This window comes from Typopeltis vanoorti, chromosome 18 (assembly GCF_054136105.1).
Source record: "Typopeltis vanoorti isolate ZY-2024b chromosome 18, IOZ_Tvanoo_1.0, whole genome shotgun sequence".
NCBI classification, from domain to species: Eukaryota; Metazoa; Arthropoda; class Arachnida; order Uropygi; family Thelyphonidae; genus Typopeltis; species Typopeltis vanoorti.
This window is the reverse complement of record NC_143566.1, coordinates 19,991,926-20,005,786: the sequence shown is the minus strand read 5'-3', so window position 1 is coordinate 20,005,786 and position 13,861 is coordinate 19,991,926. Positions and strand designations below refer to the sequence as shown.

At 34.1% G+C, this 13,861-nt stretch overlaps 1 protein-coding gene across 5 annotated transcripts in view; it reads left to right on the top strand.

The window, feature by feature from the left end:
- Gug (arginine-glutamic acid dipeptide repeats grunge) overlaps nucleotides 1–13,861 on the top strand; it is a 565,908-nt gene that overhangs the window by 218,237 nt on the left and 333,810 nt on the right. The window contains exon 1 of one of the 5 annotated variants that reach the window (XM_090408201.1): nucleotides 10,802–11,396. The exons of the other annotated variants lie outside the window; for them this stretch is intronic. Within the exon in view, the coding sequence (XP_090264327.1) occupies nucleotides 11,376–11,396 (21 nt within the window). The 5' untranslated portion in view covers nucleotides 10,802–11,375. Of the gene's footprint in view, nucleotides 1–10,801; nucleotides 11,397–13,861 lie in introns of those variants that run through there. 5 annotated transcript variants of the gene reach the window in all.

The window sequence follows — 13,861 nt, the reverse complement described above, 5'->3', positions numbered from 1 at the left end:
GGCATGTCTGGTCCTGTGGAAATGACGTTTGCATCCAAAGCGTTACTTTGCCCGAGGAAAGATTGTTCAAAGTTCGATTTTAGCAAATTGGCAAGAAAATCGGTCGCCGGATCACTATTTCAGACAATAACATAGTGTTAGGGACTACGAGATGGTGGGGGGTTTTGTCTGCCATATTCTCTTCCCCGAATGCCAGTTAAAATCACTAATCGTCTTAGGCCAGCTGTTCTGTGAGTAGCTCCCTGCTAGTCTTCTAAAGTTAAGCCTAAATGTCTTCGCCTGCTCCCTTCGGGGAATAAAAGGCATTAGCGGATTTATTTTTATTTCATTTATTTCGTACTGCTTTAGTCAGAGAGCGAGATAGTTTGTAGAGCGATTCTAATTTTTTTTTTTTTTTTTACCAAGCAATTGCAATATCACATTTAATTATTATCACATTAAACCACGAAAATGTTCCTAATATCATCAAAATGTCATTAATGAGTTAAACATATGAAAATAGATATTATCAGTCTTCCAATCTATCAGTATGACCGTATAAAAATTCATTTCTGATAATTAGTATAAGCTGGTTTGAGCCACTAAATTAATCTTGCGATCTACCGATGGGTCCCAACCTTCTTCTTCCTAACATGGAATATAGGCCATGTGGCCTGTTCCGGTCTCATGCCATCTCTTTCTTGGTCTTCCGATTCTTCTTTTTTCGCTTATTTTGTATCTGTATAATATTTTTGGTAGTCTGCTGTTGTCCATTCGATTTAAATGTTCTAGCCATTTTTGTTTATACTGTCTTATGTAGTAATTAATTGGTTTTATTTTTAGGGATTGTAAGATTTCTTCATTTGTTTTGTGGTCCCACTTGGTATATCCAGCTGTTTTTCTGAGGAACTTCATTTCTGCTATTTGAATTCGTTTTTCATCTTTCCTTTTCATGGTCCATGTTTCGCTTCTGTATAGTAGAGTTGGTTTTGACAAGACATTATATAGTCTGATTCTAGTGTGTTTTTGTACCAGGGATGGCTTAAATATATTATTTATTATGCCATTTACTTTGACAAAGTTTGATATTTTAGTGTCTGTCTTCTTCGTATGATAGATCACATCCCAAGTATCTGAAAGTGTTTACTTGTTCTAGTATTTTATTATCTATCACTATTTTACTTCTTATTGGGTTTTCTCCTTTGAATGCCATTATTTTTGTTTTTTCCTTGGATATTGTCATATTATATTGCTTTGAGATATCATTTAATGATTTTAATGATCTTTGCAAGTCATCTTCTGATGTAGCTAATACTATTTGATCATCTGCAAATAGTAGTGTATCTATTTTCATTTGCGGGGTCATTTGTATACCAAATGGGTTATGCTGTTTCCAGATTGTTAATATTTCATTTATATATATATTGAAAAGCAGAGGTGAGAGGGTACATCCTTGTCGTACTCCTCTTGATATATCTTTCCATTCTGAGGTGTGTTCTAATTTAACTGCTATTTTATTTCCTGTATATATTTCTTGAAGAGATTGTAAAAGTTGGTTTGGTATGTTTAAATTGGTTAATATTTTAAACAATTTTTTTCTACTAATTTTGTCAAACGCTTTTTCATAATCAATAAACGCCACATGTGTTTCTTTTTGAAATTCTCTTCTCTTTTCTATTAATAATTTTAAAGTAATGCGCATTGTGTGAAGTGTTATGTTTCATTTTTCCTTCGCTCGTTTTAGTCAAGTATGGATAGAGTAAGCCGGTTATCCGGAAAATCATGTGAAAGTGACATTTAAGCTTGGGGTGGTGCAGGTTGGTTCGAATATTCTCTCATCCCAGAAATAAGCACTTCTTGCTTTCGGCTAGTGAGCGTGGTTTGAGGTATTTTGCTGCGACCATATTTTCATCTTTGTTATAATCTTACGTTTGTTTTGCCTGTGGCTAAAGTATCATGGCTGAATAATAATTAAGAACAATGTCTTACAATTTATGATCCTATGAACTTCTTTCTCAGAACACGAAAGCGTCAAATAAAAGAACAGTGACGAACAACAGTTCAACATGGCGTTCATGAAGTGTTTACAACTTTCAACATAAGTTGCTTGGTATCTCAGGACTTAAAAAAACGCGATAAGGAATAAATGAGATAAGCTTATCGGAATAGGAAAGATAGCGGAAATGATTCTCGCAGTCGAGAAATTGTCATTAACTGTGTGTAGAATATTATGGTAGTTAATATCATTCCGGTTAACACTCCGAAAGTTCTCAAAGATTGCAGTTGCTACCATTTTGGAAGAAAAAAAGCGACTTTTTTTCTTTTTTATGTTAAAAATCTTTATCCTGAAAAAGAAACATAAAACTTCTTGGTGAAAAAAGGTTCAGTACATCGATCTTTCTATGTTATTTCTCTTCTCCCGTTAGGAGGGGTAATGCCGTTACCAAATCAAGGCATATGAAGGTGTCACGCATTGGACACCTATCATTTGCAACAATTGTTTTTGGTCACTAGGGTGCTTGAACGCAATTAGAAACATGTAGAATGCTCCAGCTGCTTAATTTGAAAACAAATTTAATCCATTATGTGTCTCATTTCAACTTAAAAAAACAAACAAACAAACACTGAGTACTTCTCACTTCTGCACCGTGTAATGTACAGCAAATGATGCTTTATAATTCGTGTTTATACGAGTATTTTGTGAATTATGTCCAGGAGATATAATTCACAAATATTATAATTTTGAATTGTTACATATAGCAAATCACGCATGGTACAACTCCGCAAATGTTACTTTAAATGCTATGTTATTGCGAATCGTGTAAATCGCATTCATAAAGTTAGCATTACTGGAAGTGGAAGTCGTCAAAATTTGGAGCAGGCCAAAGTGTTTTGGCAGCGGAATTATCATAGTAAATTCTTCATCTCTACTAGAACAGAGAGAGAGAGAGAGAGAGAGAGAGAGAGAGAGGTAATTTTACACGTCAGTGTGAAATTACAGTTATTAAAATGAAAACGATTTCACGTTTATTTTAGGTTGACTGCAGTAAGGAAAGAAAAACATGGATTACAATATAAAAATAAATGATTTTATATAACATTTAGAACTTCGTTTTTGGAACACCGCTGTTCTACAGAAAAAGAAGAATCTTATTTCTTTGTGCGTTTTCGTTAGAAGTAACAAGTTTATTACCCTAGGATGGAAAATATATTATACTTGACAAGGAATTACATTCTCCTTTTCATGCTTATTTTATCCAGGCGTATGCAAACAAAAGTTTCATGTAAAAGTCTTCAGAACTCTGCTATTTGTATGCAGAGAGCAGTTAGCTTTACATCGTTGCATTTATGTATCCCATAACACGCTCTCTTTCTCAGGCGTGTATAATGTCGTGCATTACGGTTTCGGTATTGTGAGAATCACTACGTAAGCCGGTTTCGATTTCACTGAGGTTTCATCAGTTGGAGCCTTCTCGATAATATCATCTTATACAAGTAGCTAAATAGTAACTATCAAGTATAATTCGATTTATTAGAAATATGGGTTATTCATCATTATTTGAATAAATCCACCCACGAAAAACTGGAACTTAAAGCATTTTGGATGGTATACGGGCGAGATATTTCATAATCTCTACACCAGAGACCATAGTACTTTCAAGCCTCCACTAAATGTAGTGTTAAGCTCACGTCGAGCGATGAAAAGTATTTGCTGCATAAACTAAGCGCAGCCTAGCAGTTAACCAAGCACTTTCTTCTTATCTATAAAAATTATTATAAACTACGAGACCAAGATTATACTTACTATAATCTGTTTCATTTTACGATCACTTGTGAGTTTTATATTTTTCTCTCCCCTAGGCTCCACAGCTTAGCTGAAAGCGATGATGCCTTTTTTGTTGGAAAGATCTGGTTCGAATCCCGTTTAGGATGCGAAGACGCTTTGTATGGGCTTTTTTTTATTGAGAATGAGTGAGCCGCTATCATATAGAACAGGTGCAGTTTTTTTTTTTTTTGTCTTTCTACGAAAAACTCGGGATTTTTCATGTTTTAAAACTGGCAAACCGACCAAAAACACACGCATATAAGGACAATACACATTAGCCTTATAGTCTTAATTGCTTGTTCGTAATTCCAGATTGCAACAGCTTCTTTCCTCCCCCTTCTTTGTAAGGGGAATACTTCCATTTACCGTTTTTGTCAACTAAGAGAACTTAGTTGACAAAACTATGTTCGCAATTACTGGCATAGGTGGCGCAATCTGTGTTACAGGTTATCGAATAATTAGGTTTCCTAATGTAAATTTTTATTTTTGTTTTGTTTCCTCCTATTTTTATCAGTTCAATTTTGCAGTTTTGTTTAAAATATTATATATAATGTTGATAGTATTTTAAAATTTCTCAAAGAAAAAAAAGTATTAAATTATGTTATTGGTTTATGGCAAGCGATTTCGTCGTCTGCCTCGCAGTGCTCGGAAACGGGTAGGAAGTCAACTTAAAATAGGATAGTAAGCGTTTTAAGAATTCTTTAAAGCATTAAACCGTATGATGAAGTAATTTCTATTTGAATTGAATTATTTAAATATAACTGAATTACATTTTAATTTAATTTTTCTGTATTTCCTGCCTCCGTAGCGCAATTGGATGAACGATAGTACGTTTTGCCCTTCGATTGGAAGAGGCCCAAGTTCGATTTTCGTCGTGATGAGAGAAATCTGTATATGGAATTTTTTTAATTGAAGGTGAGTTAGCAGATCTCATACGGATGTATCAGGGGTTTTTCTCCCGGAAACTTGGATTTTTCATCATACATACATACCCGCATACAGACAAATCGGCTTTTAGGACATACGCAATTTACAGATAAAAAATACTAGTAGTAGTGGTTGTGGTGAGCAGTAGATGGCGTTTGTGTAGATGACGGAGAGTTGTAGAGAGGGTGCCCTCCCTCGGTGAGGCCTTAGAGATGTCACGAAATAATAATAATAATAATAAAAAAGGATCGAGCTATTTAAATGGCGTCTCATCAATTCATATTATGGAATCGCGATGTCTCCAAAGTTCGAAGGTTACCACCTTCTCAAACTTTGTAGCTAGAGTTCTTTTCACTTTTGTGAAATAAATTATTGATCTTCAGTTATTCCTTTCATGAGAATCATGTGTTATCAGGAAGTTGGCCCAAGCAGCAAAGTTTGTGTTACTGAGAGCGCAGTCTGATTGTAACAAATGCTTGGCCCATTTGGAATAATTTTTGTAGGGCCCTTAATTTAAGATAACTGGGCATCATAAATATATATTAATAATATATTTATACTGATACGTTTACAAAAAATAGACTACTAAAAATTTTGATTACTAAAATACTAATTTGATTATTAATTGGATTATTATTAAAAAACTACAATTTGGTTAGGTTGGATATATAATAAATATCCCTTACCGTTTATAATTAACTACTTAATTATAAGTTTTTTGTTGTTCAGCAAAATCGTCTAACATTTTATTATATTTTTAATTTCTTGCTTCATTACAAAGCGTGGGACACGATTTGGCCCACTGGTCCAATCGGCTGTTCCTGTGGAGTTAAACTTTAGGTTACTTTCAGTTTGGTAACCTTTTCTTCATCCAGAAATAATGCTAGCATTAGAATCGGCAGTTAATATATCAGAAATATTGATTGGTTATAATGAACTTTGTCTTAGAAAATATTCCACATCTTGGCCACTCAGTCTATTTCTGGTTGAAGATCATTTGCAGTGTCGCTCTTACAGTTAGGTGACTCAGGTAATGGGCCTTAATGCCATTTCTCTTCTGGGTCACATTTGGTCTAAGACGGGCATCAATAATGTTGGTATTGCCTTAACACGTGGAAACGCAATGGCCACTTCAAGTGAATTTCACATACTGCAAAGCTGCGATAAGGGACGCGCTCCTCTCCGTTCCCTTTTGTCATGTTTACACTTCCTAGCACTTATAACAGTTTTCCCTCGCTCTCTCTCCACCCTATTTTCGCTCCCGACTCTATTTTGAGAGGTAGACGGATCGTATTGCTTTTAACCTTCGGACTAGCCAACGTGTTACAGAAAATTATTTGAAACTGGGTTCTAAAAATTACGAGGGGCGTTCCGAGAGTAATGCCTACATTGCGATAGCGCCAATCCAAAAGAGATACATGTCAGTGAAATTAAAAAAAAAAAAAATACTTTGACGTCTCTACATTATTTTCGTATACTATTTCTCTATAAACCCAATAAAATTTTCTCCACCACTTAACAAGTGTTTCAATGCCATAATAAAACTTCGAGATACTTTTGAACAATTTTTTTACTTGTGTTTTAACTTGTTCGTAAACGCATCACTGTACAATAGCTGCAGCGGAGAGGAGGAATAAAACAAGGTCACTCACACTCCAAGTGCACTATTTGCTTGCGTAAGCATTACATTTGAAACGTCTCTCGTATTTTGATAACGTGATCTGGGCAACTATATTATTATCGTCATCATCATCTTTATTACAAGAGACCTCCAGGGAGTTAGGGACTCATCACCATACCTTCTCTTGAATTCATTCATACTATCTGCTCTTACAACCTCCAAAGGCAATCCATTCCAATCACGCATCATTCTATGAGAGAAAACTTTAGCTGTCACCTTTAGCTGCATTCATCCTCAACTTTAATGGATGACGTCCATCCTTCCTCTTTCCATAAATGTATAAGTCCACCAACTAATATCCATTATAACCCTTTAAGAAGTTTGTAGATCTCTATCGCATCATTCCTCTTTCTCCTATTTGCTATCGTCTGCAGTCCGCAAATCGAATTCTCAATCTCTCCTCATAACCTACATGTTACAGTCTGGATATCATCTTTAACACTGCAGTGTACCTGCTTCACTTCAGAAACGAGGAGACCCGATCTGCATCCAGTCCAAATGAACTGGAATCAGATCGGGTCTCTCCTGATACAACCTCTGATAAAAGCTCTGATACAACCTCATTTGGTTTTATCATCAGATAAAAGCTCAGAGGATCAGAGTCTTGTAAACAGGCAAAATGACTTTCTTATTCCTATATGTCAGTGTTCATTTCAGCGTTGCAATATTTTTCCAGAAATTTTCTTGGTGCTATTATTTATCGTTTTTTATTGTGAAATTGATTGATAGCAGAATCAGCTAAATTTTCTTAACTAGCTTAATAGGAGCTTCTGGTTGGAAATACCAGATGTCGAATCCCATCTATGACATGAAGAATCTTTATTAGGCGATTTCAATCAATGATGAGTTAGTCAGTCTGATACAGAGGTGAAGGGTTTTATACGATTGCCCTCCAGTATGCTTAAGCTTCTATAAAGCATCTTGGTGACAGTTTGTACACATTATGTTTTTATTCTTCTGACATTTTGCAGTCTCTTAAAAACTGCCAGAAGAATTTATTTGATTTCCATTCTTTCTTTATCGCCGGTTATCATATATGATATTTCGAAGTCAGGATTATTGCATTTTGGTATATTTCTCTTAGCTTCCTTTTTTCCTCCTCGGATGGAACATAATTTGAGAATGGCCGAAATTTCATTATTTAGATGGATTAGCGATGTCTTTTGGTTGGAAAAAGATGAGTTCGAATACATGTAGGATGTGAAGAATCTCTGCAGGGACTTTTCATTTGAAGATGAGTTTATCGGTATCAGTGGAAGGATTATCTGGAAAATCGGGTTTTTCATCTTGCAAGATAGACAAGATTACAAGATAGACAAAGTGGACAGAAAAGCAAACGCAGTTAATAGACATAACACATTTGCCTCATAACCGTAGTTGCTTCATCTTAATTCTGACCAACCTACACATAGTTTCATCTTAGATACCACGTCAGGGAACAAAAAAAAAAAAAAAAAAAAAAAAAAAAAAAAAAAAAAAAACCTCACTATTTGTTCTTGAATGTTGAAGCAAGGGATCATGTCTTCTTAAATATCATCGTCTTGTCACAATATTGTTCTTAGCTACTTGCATCTCGAGTCATCCGCTATGCCGCGTTTACACAAATCACTCCAAAAAGGATATGCTTACTTGGATTCGAAAGAAACAAGTCTGCACTTTCGAAAGTCATTCACTGCGTTCTCAACTAGCAAGCTTTATCCCCTGGGAAATTAATAACATTTCAGATTGAAGCTTACAGACGTCAGTTCGTTTACAATTGCTTAGCTTCTGCATGTGTCTCATAGATGGTGCTATTTATTTACAAGGCGACGTTATCATTGTAACAGTTGTATATTTTCACAATAGCGTTGAAGACCCCCTTTTTTTTTATTCAAAACACAATTTTTCCCCCCAAAAAAACTGTCAAAGTACTGCCAACCATACTAAAACATTATAATTGTCTGTTTTTGCCTTACTTGTAAGCACGTTATATACTTTAGTTAGCAGAAACGTTGCCTGTAAAATTTCAATCTATAAGATTGTCACCGCTCATGACGTCTAGTACCGGACTCATTCTTGCAGATGAGACCAAAATTGTTTAAGTACAATACAAAATTAAAAGAAAAAAAAAATCTACTGCTTTTACAAGACTTTCTATAGTATAGGACTTGATCATATGCATTTGTAAAAATGGATTGCGCCTTCCAAAATGAGAGAAAGATGTAACAAATTTGGAGCCGTAGAAAATTAATAAACCATAAAATGTTCATTATTTTCACAATTAAATTTTCACATTAAACACAATTATTTACACTTTAAGGAACGTCTAGGTCCATGCTAACAGTTGACCCGTTGAGTTTATCAGCATCACAAGGTCGTCTTCACACACACACACACACACACACACACACACACGTATAGATTTGAAGGGCATTGAACTCATACATAGTTTAATACTTCTCCAATTGTTTATTAAGCTATGTAATTACAAGAGTTGTGAAGTACCAATATCTGGACATATTTTGTTGAATAGTATTTGGAATCCCTACCAAACTTTGCAGAGCATTCCGATTTGTTTCCATCGAACTGTTTGCAGAGCACAAAAGGGCAAAATGTGTCGAAATAACTTCGCAATAGTTGTGTGGAATTTAGTATGTACACAAGAATATCCTCGTGGTTTAGTTTTGGTTTCAGTCATTTCATTTTTAATGACAAAATGATTCGAACTGATATTAATAATCGCGCAACTGTGGATGGATTATAATCAAACTGGGTATTTACAATCTCTGTTAAAATTTGTCGAGGCTTTTCAGTTGAACCATTTGCAAGAATTAGGTTAAAAAAATGTTTACACTACAAATTCCCCCCGCCTCCCCCTCACTCTCTGGATTCAGTTATTGTGATCATGATTGATGTTATTTGTTACTATAAAAGAATATTACCATGACGCTTACTCATTTTTGATTGTATTCAATTATTCCTTGATTAATATTTAAAACCATATAGACTACAAGGACAAATTAAAATTTCGTTCAGGATTGCCAAATAGTTTAATTGGGCAGGAACTGCGCAACATTTGTCAGAATACTGGAAATAATAAAAAAAAAATGTTGCAGTCAGATTTCTTTACTTGAAAAGTAAAGATTCTGACTTGAGCGTTCAAACAAAATGCAAAACTGTTTTTTAAAAAAAGTTTATATAACACGATCTGCTGAAGAGTACTGTCATTGTTCTCTCTCTCTCTCTCTCTCTCTCACACACACACACACACACACACACTATTATCATTAGTAGCTAGTTTTTGTTGGAAACTTTGCATGATGGTTTATCTTACTTTACATTAGGGAAGAAAATGGAAATAAAAACTATTAAGAACTTATTTTTTAAATTTTATTTTATTTTTTCTTCCAACGTATGCAACTGATGATAAACTGTCGAAATATTACAATTACAGCGCATCCTATCCATAATTGTAAAATTTTATTTTGTAATAAAATGAAATTATTATTATCTGACTGTCTTCATGAAATCAATATTTAATTTGTAATTAAACTGCTCTGCTTTTTCTGTTTATTGTAAATTGTGAGAAATTTTGTGATATTCAGGGAACTGTTACAAAGTATCATATATAAGTATTATATATTACCGGCCTGGTTGGCCGAGTGGTTAGCGTATCCGCCTTCCAGCCAAAAGGCTGCGGGCTCGAATCCCGCCGTGGGCATGGATGTTTGGGATTGTGGACTGTAGATGATGAGGTTGAGTGGTGGAGACGGAGAGTTGTAGAGTAGGCGCCCTCCCTCGATGAGCCTTAGGACTCCCTGGCGGTGTCAAATAATAATTAAGAAAACAATTAACATAAATAAAATTACTAGAGGTATGAATTCTTCATTTGAGTGCAAATTGCACAGATCTATGTATCGTATAAAGGTGCACTACCAGACTCATTAGTTGGTTTTATGTATTGGAAATAGTCTATATAAATATTGCTTTTGGAAAATTTTCCATGTTATTCCAGGTCTATTTAACATTTTAAAATGACTATTAGTATTGTTACGTGACATCTGCAAAAAAAAAAAAAAAAAAAAAAAAAATCCTCTGACATTTTCATTTGCCTACTTAATAAATGAACGTCATATGTTGTAGTAGATAACCCATGTTCGTGGCACCTTTAGATAACGCTAAAAATAACCTGTTTCTACTGTATATTAGCAGAAAGTATTGATCATTAATACATGAAAAGTGGGATATTCAATTTTTGTATATTCTTATCCATTCTCTTTAAATTCGTACTGTGCATTTGATTTGTGATGAACTATGATTTATAGCGTAGATAAATTGATACCTTGCAGTGTAGTTATTTTATTTTATTTTTTAAACCACAGAAATAAACGATCTTGATATTTGTCACCGAGACAAAATATTTTAGTACTGAATGAAGACAGCGTGCACTTTACATGTTTATCATTTCTGAAGAGTTGCTTTGGTAACACCCCGTTACATCCAAATTCTACAATTCTAACCTTTAAACTTCCATATTCAGCTGAATACTGCCAGGTAGAACATGATCATACTTGCTTTAAATGTTGATCGAGATTTATAATATCGTATTATCAATTTATGCCCACAGGGATAAAAACTTAATCGTTTCATCCAGCAAAGTGTTGTTTTCATATACTGCTTTAAAATTTAATTCATATATTAAACTTCGTACGTCCTATAAAACTGAAGAGAGCATACTCCAAAAGCATTTAGTTGGGAAAGTGATTGGCTCACAAAAGAGAGACCGAGGGAGTAACGTCACTATCATCTTCATAAACGTCACGGGTACGTCATCATGTTGCGCTGCTAGTTTGCCCGGTGTCATGGCGGTTTGTCGTTTGGTGTTGGAAAGCTCGTCTGAATTAAGAATTACTCCGTAAGCCATACATCTTTCCTTATTAACTGTGTTAATTAGATGTTCACGAGTTATTACGATGGAAACAAATGACTCGGAAAGACAAAAGAGTAAGTATTGCAGCCATGAATTATATCGGGTTTAAAAATCATTTTTTTACCCGTACTCTGCAGTTCGTTCTTATGTCCAACAAGAACACATTTCTTTATTGCAGTAAGGTACATCTACTAGATGATATCATTACCGCATCTTGAGAACTAATTAATAATTCTTATTTACACATACTATATCATAACATGTATTTATGTATGTGTGTGTGTGTGTAGGACAAATTATAGGACATTTTCTTAATTGCATTAATAGTTCTATATAAATGTTTATGAACTGTTTTATACACAACACGTAGACAAACATTTATCATCACATACAAAGTAAATAAACTGTGCATCATAATATGACACGTGAAGCTATTGAATGTGTGGAGTATGCAAGTTTGAACGGAATCGGATGGTATTTGCATTGAGCTTGCGTGTGTGTGTGTAATAGTTAATGAATTAGAGAAGTGTAAAAAAATAATTCCCGTTTTATTATGTGTTTATTTTTAATGTGTCTGAAAATAAGACATTGAGAAAATCGATTTTATATATGTATATTATATAATTACATGATCAGTTCTATGATTTTTTAAAATTAAATTGAATATAATAAAATTAAGCATAATATAACTTGTCGCCCTTATATTATTAGTGGAAAGTAGTTAGAATGCAGGGTGTGGCCCAATTATATTAATAATGTACAGTGATTTTTTTGTTTTGTTTTGAATCAAACGGGAGTATTATTTTGAGATTGCTCATGCATGCATGGAGTAGTTATTACGTGACAGTTCCCGTATATTATTATTATTATCACGTGACATCTAGTTAACAAATTAGATACGTGTAAAAATTTTTGTGTTTATATATATACAATGTTTACTATATGTTCAATTCTCATGTTTAGTGTTATATACAATGCCTACATATGTATATACACAATGTTTACCATGTGTTCAATTCTCATGGAAGCATCGTTAAATAACACATTGTGCAAAGTGGTTATATATATATATGTGTGTGTGTGTGCTGTTTTTAATTGAATATAAAGAAGTTAATATTATTTTGCTTGCCTGTATATTGGAAAATAGTCAGGTTGCAGGGTTTGTCCTCACCATAAATTGTCAAATTAATGTACAGTGGTTTTAATAAGTATTCTATGTATATTATTTATTATTACCCATTTATGGGAATGGTCATATTTTCTAGAATTTAATAAGCGCTAATTATTAATTGGTGACTTGGCATACTAATAAGCAAAGTAGGGGTCTGATACCAAGTGACGAATTCATCTACCATTTAAGTACATTCACTGATATCCATGCTTATGGTGATATTGAACCCTATGACTGTTTGGTTGCAGAGTGGAAGTGTATCCAGTCAGCTAAAACACTCTGGCAAAGTTACTTTAAGTTATTAGCATTGAGAGTATGATGATATTCAGCCTGTATTTTCCCTACTGCTTGGTGACGGTAGGTCTCCCATTGTGACAGGTTGGGTCTACTTCTCCCATGGTGACCCATTCCATATTTGGAGGAGGGTGTGTGTGTGTATTTGTATGTATGAAGATGAAAGACAATTGCAAACACCTGAAACCTTTTGGCTGGACAGAAGATACTCTAATCACTCTGCCAACCAGGCCAGCATTAGTAATTAGAGTTACTTAAATATGTGTCAGTAGAATGTGCAAGTGATTTTTAGCATTGTATTGATGAAGAACCTTTACTAAAGGCTTTGGTTTTAAAATGAAGTTTAATTATAAAATTACACAGCCCCTTATGTTTTCTGGCTTAGAACAAAATTTTGATAGCTGTCAAAATATTTGATTTTTTTGGAATGATCATTACTTTTTAAAAAAAAAAAAAATGTTAATCCTACTCATGAAACGTTTGAAGCCTATAGTATAGTAGTACTCTGGGTGAATGTGGTAACCACTTGGTCAACTACTGTCTAACTATAATTAAGCCACAATATTTACCTTTGTCACCAAGGCATCTTCATGTGCACCAAGAAATACATTAAGTTCATTCAGACGGAGTGTGAAAGGTAGGATCTTACAGTCCTATCTGGTGCCCTCTCTGGGTGCAGTGATGAAATCTTGCAGCTTTCCGTATGATGGTCTTGCAGAATTTTGATAAAGATATTCTAATTGTGCCCATGAAGATGCTTCATGATCAAGGTGAAATATTGGCTTAATAATCTAATTAACTAAATAAATTTAGTGCTATAAATTGCTAACACTGTATAATGTTTTATATACTTGATGGCAGAGATGTTGTGAGGAATTATGGCCAGGAAAGAAAATTGCGCTGTTCTAAAAAAAAAAAAAAAAAAAAAAAAAAAAAAAACTTTAAAAATCTCAATTTTTGTGCCTATGTAAAATTAGTGCCAATGGCCGGGGGCCACATTGGCCATAGCCTTACTCTCTGCTTGATGGGTGCTTTTTTTTAATTATTAAACCATAGGGGCCAGTACTAATTTTT